Source organism: Anabas testudineus, chromosome 4 (genome assembly GCF_900324465.2).
Source record: "Anabas testudineus chromosome 4, fAnaTes1.2, whole genome shotgun sequence".
Lineage (NCBI taxonomy): Eukaryota > Metazoa > Chordata > Actinopteri > Anabantiformes > Anabantidae > Anabas > Anabas testudineus.
The window spans coordinates 21,731,606-21,741,972 of NC_046613.1; the positions used below are offsets into that span (position 1 = coordinate 21,731,606).

The following is a 10,367-nucleotide window of genomic DNA, read 5'->3' on the forward strand; positions in this document are numbered from 1 at the left end:
GGGGCTTAGTTTGGGATTAGCACTTTGGTTTAGGGTTAAGATGTGAATTAAGATGAGGTACAGGTTAGGAACAGGGTTAAAATGAAAAACAGTTTGGTGTTGGTATTTGGGTTAAGGTTGAACACTTAGTGCAGTGGGGATGTTGGGAACAGCTGGGGTTAAAGCGTCACACATCGTGATACAGAGTGAGATACAAAAAGTGTGTGAACCTTTTGGAATTTTGTGGTTTTCTGCTTTGATTTGTCATAAAATGGGATCTGATTTTCATCTAAGTCAAAAGTAGTAACAAATATAATGTGTCTAAAATAATAACACAATAACATTGCATTGCATCTGTACTGGCTTGAGGTCTGGGCTCTGACTTGACCACTCCAAAAGGTGGATTTTGTTTTTCTGTAGCCGTTCTGTGGTGGACTTGCTCTGGTACCAATGCCACTGTGTCAGTGTCAGTGTGCTCTTTGGCAAACTTCAAGCATGCAGTAATGTTCTTTTCTGTAAGCAGCAGCTTCCTTTGTCGTGTCCTGCCATAGACACCCTGCATGCTCAATGTTTTACGTACTATAGACTCATGAACACAGATCTTAGCCAGTTCCAATGACACCCTTCAAATCTTCGGCTGTCACTCGGGGTTCCTTCTTGACTTCATTAATGAGAGTTAGTTGTGCTCTTGGGGTCATTTTGACTGGCTGTCCACTTCTTCTTAGAGTAGCCACAGTCCCAAAGTGTCTCCATTTGTAGATCGTTTGTCTAACTGTAGACTGGTGAGTTTCTAAAATCTTTGATATCACTTCGTAACCCGTTCCAGCTTTATGTAAATTAACAATTCTTAATTGTCGAGCCTCTGAAAGCTCCTTTTGGCGAGGCATGGCTCACATAAACGTATTCTTTTTGTGTGGAAGAAACTCAAAAAGTTGTAGTGACTCCAATATTCAAAGGCTTCACATACTTTTTCCACTCGCACTGTGAGGTTTTTATGGTTGTATGGTTATAGACATAAAAGATCAGGATTTCTTTTTGTGTTACTGTTTTAGGCAAATTATATTTGTTAATACTCTTGACTCAGATGAAGATCAGATCATGTTTTATGACAAATGAATGTAGAAAACCACAGAATTACAATAGGGTCATATAATAATAATACAAAAAAAGTAAATGTTATCCTTTTGAACAAACAATCTACAGGGCCTACACAGTTGATGTTGCATTTTTGAGGAGAGTCATTTTTGTGTAACTTTAGGACAACAGGCATCTTATTAAGTCATCTGTTTTCTGCAGGCTGGTGCCCCGACCCCTTAGAGAGATCTGTGACTAAGGTGAGCACACCATCACATCTAGCTGAGAACAGACTGTCGCTTACTGTTGGTCTTTCAGCACTTCAAGGTCAGCTGACAGCACAAGTCTAAAGTTTGAACATAGCTTCTCATTTTAACATGGTTTTACTTATATTCTACATTGTAGATGAAAACAAATGTCAGTCCCTCTACATGAATCTTCAAATTAAATAGATCAGTTAAACCATAAAAACTTAATTCACACAGTGTCCTCCAAACAGCTGATGTTAAGATGTGTCTGCTACTTGAACTGATGATTTCTAATCAACTAATCCTAGAAGAGGTAACGTTTTGTCTTCCTTTCCTCTGTTGGTCTTAAACAGACAGTTTGATCATAGGTCTTGATGGTTTTGATGTTCACTTGCACTTTAAAAAACATCTTGAAATGTTTTTAATTCACATATTTTTATGACTTCAAGTAATCAAGACAAATCGAAAAGGTGAAAATTTCCAACTTTTAAGTTTTGACAAGACACACCTGTTAACTGAAAACTGTGATTGAGCAATGTAAATATAAAAATATTCAGCTTTAACACACATTTTCTAAATATAATTCCATAGGTGTCAGTTATTTAGTATTAGATTAGATTAGATTAAAAAATAGAGTCAAGCAGAATCCATAGGATTAGAAAGTCTGGCCAAACTTCTGATGTGTACTGCAAATGCAGAAAATAGTAATAAAGAAACATTAGTGGCTTCAGGGGCGCAATATTTTACTAAAGAATTAAATGCTGTTGTGTGCATGTAAAGTTACAAACAACATGACAACCTCAGATATATATACTATATACACTGGAGCCTGTGACAAAATTTTTTAATAGCAAAAAGTCTAGACTTTGCCAAATATATTACCTGTTTGAAAGGACTTATGCAAGATTATTGGAGTCAGCCCAGACCAGAACACGATCCTGAGATACCTAAACTTGGAGCAAAGACTCCCTGATTACAGATGGAGAAATAATATCACCAGATACTTGGGCAGCAGTAGCTCAGGTGGTGGAGCAGATGTCTACGAACCCCAGAGTGAGTGGTTTGATTCCCAGTTCTTCCTGGCTACTTGCTGAGGTGTCCTTAGACAAGAGACCAAAACTGGACACTCTGGCAGCTGTCCAACTGCAATTACCCCCAAGGGGATCAATAAAGTATTCATTTTTACTAGATTCAGCTAATAAAATGTGCTCCCTCCACGAGGCACTGCCCTGAAATTAAATATCCCCCAAATAGTAACAGCAAAATTCTCCAGTCTCTGCCTCCATCACAGGTTAGTGGGGACTTAAAACAGATTCAAAGACAGGTCTTAAGAATGATTTTGAGAGTGGCATCGATCCAGAATTTAATAAAGTTTATAGAAACTAGCAAAGTAAAGTAGAAGTAATTTAACTTTGAGAACGTGCTGCATCCATTTTCAATACAGAGTTTGCTGGTTACACAATCTCTTGTGTTGTTTTTGATTTACTTATCATATATTACACACACACGAACTGAATGCTTCGGCAAAAACTAAAAATACTGTTACTAAAGTAAAACAGAGCCAATGACATCTAACAAATTTGAATTTGAAATTTTGTGACTATAACTTATCATGTGTTTTATTATTTTACTTTTTCAACCTTTAGCAGCAGGGATGTTTTATAATGTTGGACATGTCTGCACTGTCAAATAGAAAATAAACCATTAGTTATAAGGAAATCAAAACACATTTCACAAAGCTGAGATCACCAACACTGTTGTCAGCAATTCTGAAGCTGCTGAAGCCACTAAGGAAACAAACTCAACAAAGAAGAGGAAAAACCCATGTCTCACTAACAACATTTACATTAAGTCATCTGATAAACCGACCTTGAAGTGAGATACAACACACAAGTCAAAGGCAGAGTAAGCGTAATGAGGTCTTGCCTAAGGACCCCTACTGGAGGTAGGCCACAGCCAGGATTTGAACCCCGGTCTCCAGCATGGAGAAACAGACCACTACACTATCCAACCACACAATACTTCTTAGTACTGCATTTCATCCTTTACGTTAACTCTCCGATATTGTTTTAAAATCTGATCAAATAACACGTATCTTTTACTTAAATGATACTACATACACCCACTAGTCAAGAAAGACTTGTTTTCTATACAGACGCCTCTAAAAGAAGGTTATGTTTAATGTATTTCAAACAGAAACGAACACTTCAGAGACTAATAAATTAATGACTTAGTGAAGAGAGAACTTATTCAGCAAAATCAAAAAGAATCTTAGAACAAGTTTTGTAAAATAATGAAAATATGACTCCAGGTCACAATATTAAAGACAGAAATCAGCAGGTTCAGGCTCAAGACTGAAAAGAATTCACTCGTACATGTTAAAGAACGTATATTAACTAGTAGCATATGTCAAACAAGCCACAGACGCATGAGCGTGTCATGTCAGAAAGCTAGCAGGAGCACCACGCCTACTGGCAGAAATAAATTGTTCTTATGAAGTCACTCCAGAAAATGACTGGTCAGAAAAATAATCCAGTAATAAGAGGTCACAGCACCATCCATCAAACTATTCCTCAGCTCGAATTAAACCAGCAGGACAGAGTTAATATCTTTTGTTATTCAATTTACTTGTTTGCTAAAGACAGAAGACAGAAGATAACCGCTGCTCATCAGCAAATGACTGAACTTCTATAACCATCACACAAATGTTTCCACGATTAACAAAATGTTGCCGTATTCTTATTTTATTTTATTCCCAAATCAAAGCATGCAGGTCAGCTCAGTCCACGTGCATTTCTGCCTCCTTAGTGCACATTGCAAATACAAAGTCCACCTGCAAGTCATAAAACATAATCAAATGCAGCTCTGGGTGGATGAAAACTTAAAATCACCCTCTCTGCCTCTTCGGGTAGCCTCACATTCTACCTCCTGTCCCTGAAGTACCTTATTGTCATGCCTAATCACTCCTCAGAATCATAAACAATCACACAACTTTTTTATTCATCCCTCTCTGTTTATGCAGTTCCCAGAAGGCATTGCCTTTTAGGATCTCCCTCTCCGGCAGCAAAGATGTCGGGAAAACAAATAACAGCAGAAAAACAAAAAGTCTCCTGAAATACCTTGTGGATGCCCAGAGGAAGACGCTGGGCAGACAGATGAGCAGATAGGTTTCCTCTGTCCTCTCTCAGGCTGCCTCCTCTCTCTGCGTGCTGTGGAGAGTGACTGCTCACAGCCTGCTTGGCATATCTAATTAGAGCCAGGCTGTTGCCACTATCGGGCAGAGGATCTACCTCTCCAATCTCTCCTGACTCAATCTTCCCCATCTCTGATTTTCTTTTATATTTATGCTGGAATATTTAATTGTAGACAAAAGGTTACTCTGGGCGCTATTCATCACACACAGGCAGAATAATCTCCTTTAAAAGGCTTGACATTTCAGGCTTTTCAAAAGGGGCTGAAAAAATTATATCCCCGCTTTTGTTAATCAATGAAGTAGAACTCCCCTGAACAAAAGAATTAAATTGCTTGGTTGGGTTAATAAAACACACAGAAATAGCTGCTTCCTGTGGGCTTTTGTGCCTGCTACTGGCTCCCCCCATATGCAACCAGCACTGTAATTCCATATGATTTGGGGGGCAAAACTCTCATTTCTCCACACAGTTGGCTTTTTAAATCCTATTGAATGAGCAGTCTGTGAGGCTGGCTGATTGGGACCTCTTGCCTGAGCCTGGCTGCCTGGCTCGCAGAACAGGCTCTCTCCATTTAAATATGACTTCCACTAAGAAGAGACAGCAGGTCCACTACAATTTACAATTTCTATACTACCCCTGCTTCAGAAAAAACATTGTAATTATGTAGATGATAGGGGCAATAATTAGGCCCTTCACTGTCCCATTGTGTTAGCTGCTGTCGTATTTCAGTCCAATGGTAGAAGAGACACAGAAGGGCACGTTTGGGTTTAAATTGCTCCTTACAGACAGCCTGCAGATGTTCACAGCATCTTCTGTCCTATAACTAGCAGCCTGAGCCAGGGTCCTGTGCAGCACTGCTGCAGACTTTGGTTTAGCTGTGGGAGAGACCTGGATACCACTGCAGTATACAGCTTTATGATAGACAACACTCTTTCCCTCATGATTTGGAATTTTGTTAAGATACTATGCAAAGAATTAGACAATCTGTAAGGGCTGAACGTGTAGTATTGTAATAAAAATGCAGAATGTATAACGCACGTTAATTTACTAAATAGGAAAGCGATCAACAGAAATTTCAAAAATACATTTATAATAAATATTTAAAAAGATAAATATAAATAAATATATCAGAACTTGAACGTGAAAAATAAAGCGCAGAAATACTCTTTACTGGGTGCAAAATGTGTTTGCAAGTTATGACATTTTCCAAACTTCTGGTTCAATTCACTCACTGAAATACAGTACTTCACAATGAAGTTACAATGAAGACATAAGTGACATAAAGTGACAGTTCATTCATTTAACACTGGTGGAAAGTCTCATTTTACATCTGTTTGCTGCAGTGGTTGTTTTCACGTCTTTTTATTTTATAAATCAATATGATATATAATTTTTCCAGGCCTGCCAAAACTTTTACATACAACTTCAAGTAAAAAACGGTACAATACAGGTAACCAGCATGGATGTAAATTTGAATTGACACCTGATATTTTACTAGGTCTGAAACAGTAGATAGATATAAGATGCTGCAGTTTAACTAGTTTGTCCAGAATCTCTAGTCTAAATGGAGCAATATCTGCAGCAACCAGCAACATAAATTAACATTATCAAGTTTAAAAAATGTCCAAGTTTGTTTATGCAAACTGTGCATGCCTCATGACTGACAAGTCATTTTCACTGTCATCCTGTAGCCTATGCAAGTTAACCACTCCACTGAATATAAATGTAAATAGAAAAATTAAATATGGTGAACATTTGCAATTTGACCTGCTGTAATAGTTGCAGCAAAGCAAACAAGGCAGTGAAGGAGTGTGTACGCATCCACCCAGCCCTGAGCAGAACTGCAAAAAATATGCATCGCCTCTACAAGTTTATCAGATGATAAGTGCCATACTGTGAGTGGCTGAATACTGTCAAACACTGCAAGAGTTTGGAGGCTGTTGCAATAACCAGTCTCTTTTAATTAATTAGATAAAAACTATCAGTCCATTAACATTGGAGGAAATGCTCATTTTGTGAGAGCTGTCTGCTGGGTGTTGTAGGAGACTTGATGAATTTGCACAGAATTAGGTTAGAGGATATTTGGTACGATTACTACATAAAATATGGCGACGATCTCACACTTTCTGCTACAAGCCATCATCAGACAGGTGAACAGGTCAATAAATCATCAGTGCAATAAACACACTTTTCCATGAGACCTAATCACCATTACAAAATAATAACAAAACACAATAACAATTAATCCCTGCCTTGATTGTCTTCTTCCTTTATTTCATTTCACTTTTATTTGATTTGATTTTGTACATATCACTCAAACAAAGCTCTTATTTTGATTAAAAGTCATAAATAGCATTTTGAATCACTGACAAGTAAGGCCAGTCTCAGCCACTGGTAAAGTTGACAAAGCAGAAACAATATGTCAATTATTTAGAATAAATAATTTAAAAATAAATGAATAATCATCAATTCATTATTTTACCATGAGAAAACAGCTGTGGTCTGGTCCAACCATTGGCCTATGTTTGCTAATGCTAGCTAATGTTAGCATGAAGATACTAGACGGTGCTGTGTTATCGCTTCAAATCATGGACTGGTAATTGGATTAAGTAGAAATTGTCATTTGTGGCATTAGACCCAAATGAAATTAATAACATAACATTGCAAGACTATATTTTGAAATAAATAGCTAACTAGCCACCATATATTTTAGCATTAATTAGCTAACATTGGACTGTTTGCTAACAGTAGCATTAGCTAAACCGCAGAAAGACACAGCTAACTTAACGTTTGTTAAAGTCGAAGGAATTTAAAATTAATGTTTTTTAAACTACAACCGCAAAACTAAACTGAACCTACCGCCATCAAGTTAATGTCAACTTCCAACTCCGGCTGGCAGGAGGACTAGCAAACATTTAGAGGAGCCAGGTGAGGGGACAGGTGAGGAGCCAGGTGAGTGGATCCAGGTGAGGAGCCAGGTGAGTGGACAGGTGAGGAGCCAGGTGAGGGGACAGGTGAGGAGACAGGTGAGGATCCAGGTGAGGAGCCAGGTGAGGGGACAGGTGAGGAGCCAGGTGAGGATCCAGGTGAGTGGACAGGTGAGTGGACAGGTGAGGATCCAGGTGAGGAGACAGGTGAGGAGCCAGGTGAGGAGACAGGTGAGGATCCAGGTGAGGAGCCAGGTGAGGATCCAGGTGAGTGGACAGGTGAGGATCCAGGTGAGGCAGCTAAAGAGGAGTGGGACTGGTCTGCATGTTAAAGTCGACTCGATGCTGCAGCACAGCAATTTATTTATAAAGATGGGTTCAGTGTGTGTAAGAATCTCAAACTTGTGGTTTTTATTACTTCTTTCCTATCGATCTGGCAACACGGGTGGGCCCATTAGCTACCTCTTCATTAATTAAATGAACGAAAACAACATCAAACAGCGGGGGTGAGGTTATTATAGAGCGGTTTTCATTAACGAAACGTTAGGCTATATTCTAAAGGTTTCACGATATGATAAAAGATCTTATGTTAAAATAAAGAGTGGTGAATTCGAGTGTTAAAAATAGGAAGTTAGTTATGATAGTCCCGCAGTTCAGATTCACACACTTAGACACGACACACATATAATTTCTGATGATATTAGTGTTTCGATGTGTCTGCGGCGTCTCATAAACTCTGTGAGGTTATAGAGGGAAAGGCGCACCAGAACTTGCCTTACAATCATCACGTTTTTGACTTTTCTTCGGTATCAAACCTATTTACTGATAACCATCAGTCCATTTAATGCTTTGCAGCAAATTGTAAATATTAATAAATACTTCGGCGTGCCTAAATTTCTAAAATGTAAAGAAATAACGTCATAGACTAACAAATGTTTCCTTCCTTACTTGAGGCAAATTTTTGTCAACGCAGTTTACGACAGTTTACCGCGATTTCCGGTATAAACACATGAACCCTGATCTGATCGAGGAAAACATGGGAGGTCAAAAGTTATGGTCTTAACCTTCAGCAGAAACGGACCCTAACACAGAGACATGGTACTTTTGGTTTTTTATTTACTGACTGGAGGGACCTGGAAACGGCTGCATGCTCAGGGTTTTACCATAAAGTCGATCATTTTCATTCAAAATGGCTAAGCTAACATTAGCTTAGCTAACAACAACACAATGTGACCAAACCTTATCAAGGTTTATTTTAACACTTTAAGTTAGCAACTAATCAACGTTATCGTGATAAAACGTCAGCAAGTGGTGGTTTGAAATGAGTGTAGCCGGCGTTCGTGTGTAATTGGTAAAGTTAGACTTCGCGTTGTGCCAATTACCAAATACTGTAGCTTGACATTTTACTCTCACGTTTCCCTGCAGGCTGGTTCCATGGTGGCAGTGGGACTGGCTCTGGCAGCAGCTGGATTTGCAGGTAAAAACTCCTCTTTATCATCGTGTTTCGCTGCCTGTATTGTTCTGCTTTGCATTTTGGCAAAACCACTAGTGCACGGTTGAATATCATGCTTTTACATTGTGTGGAGTCTGAGTAAGAGTGTTTTATTAGGAATGAAAACAGGTGAAACAGTTTTGTGTAACTTTATCAACATAACACACTAAATAGTTAAATTATTTGAGTATTGTACATTTACTTTACAGTGGTTTTCTTATACTAGGTCAAGTTTGCTTCTTCCAAGCCCAAATATTAAAATTTATTGTTGTTTGCATCAGCTGATTTTAGGGGGATCAACCCAATATCACTAAAACTTGATTCATTGCCTGTTCTTCGTCCCCCAGGTCGCTATGCCATGCAGGCCATGAAGCAGATGGAGCCTCAGGTGAAACAGGCCCTCCAGAGCTTCCCCAAGACGGTAAGAAAGAAAACATAGACACGTTTTGGATACCTCCTGATCGCAGCTTTTCATTTTGTTAAACATGTTTATGTGAAAGGACTGGTCAGTAGAGCTATTATAGAGAGCTGTAAAATGTGTTGTTGCAGGCGTTTGGAGGAGGATATTATAGAGGTGGATTTGAACCAAAGATGACAAAGAGAGAAGCTGCTCTTGTTTTAGGTGTCAGGTATGTCTACACTCTTTTTACCACCTAGTTCAGGGCCTCCAAGTGTATTAAACATATAATCAGTTAGGTTCTGTGCTGCAATTAAACATTACCATGTCTACTAATCATTACAGTAATAATTCACTGTTGTCTCTTCAGTCCCACCGCCAATAAGAATAAAATCAGAGAAGCCCATAGAAAACTGATGATCCTGAACCATCCAGATAGAGGTAAGTGAAAGTTTCTATGTATTTTTGGTTTGTAGTTCACTGATGGAATCCAACATATGACAAAGAAACACATAAAATTGTCCCATGTAGGAAGTTTTAACTAGAGAATGTATGGAATGATTTTTATGTTTGCCTAACAAATTACTGACACAGCTATCAAAATAGTTGCAGATAATTTTTCTGTTCATAAACCAATCACTTAATCATTTGTGTTTTAATGTTAACATTGCATCTGAAGTGTACCACAGTCTTCTGCTTTATCCCAAGTGATACTTTGCTTGTAACAGATGAGTAAATCCTTAAATGTCTGTGTGTGTCATACAGGTGGGTCTCCCTACATAGCAGCAAAGATAAATGAAGCAAAGGATCTGATGGATGGCCAGATGAAAAAACAGAACTGATGATACTGATAAAACACACTGCTCTTAATCGTACTGTTGCACTGACTGTACTGACTTGAGCAATTACCAGATTTTTCTAACTGACTGTTCTCAAATAAAACCACTGTATAAACTGTTATTGTTTGTTCACTTTTCAGCATGTTTACATAAGGTAGTGAGAAATTTAGCATTTTTAAACGGGTTAAGGACTCAGTCACTAGAAGTAAGACGTTGTGAT

The 10,367-nt window shown here is 38.4% G+C and overlaps 1 protein-coding gene across 1 annotated transcript; it reads left to right on the forward strand.

Moving 5' to 3' along the window:
• The first annotated feature begins 8,413 nt into the window (after positions 1–8,413).
• dnajc19 (DnaJ (Hsp40) homolog, subfamily C, member 19) lies at positions 8,414–10,268 on the forward strand. Its single transcript, XM_026345906.1, has 6 exons — positions 8,414–8,517; positions 8,845–8,896; positions 9,259–9,332; positions 9,461–9,540; positions 9,679–9,749; positions 10,074–10,268. The coding sequence occupies exons 1-6, from the start codon at positions 8,515–8,517 to the stop codon at positions 10,148–10,150; spliced, it is 357 nt and encodes a 118-aa protein (XP_026201691.1). The 5' UTR covers positions 8,414–8,514; the 3' UTR covers positions 10,151–10,268.
• The last annotated feature ends 99 nt before the right edge of the window (positions 10,269–10,367 follow it).

What these genes read in the sequence shown, in the direction of transcription:
- dnajc19 (XM_026345906.1), top strand. An exon ending in GGCAGCAGCTGGATTTGCAG is followed by an intron (nt 8,897 to 9,258) that starts GTAAAAACTCCT and finishes TTCGTCCCCCAG; the next exon opens with GTCGCTATGCCATGCAGGCC. An exon ending in GCTCTTGTTTTAGGTGTCAG is followed by an intron (nt 9,541 to 9,678) that starts GTATGTCTACAC and finishes TTGTCTCTTCAG; the next exon opens with TCCCACCGCCAATAAGAATA.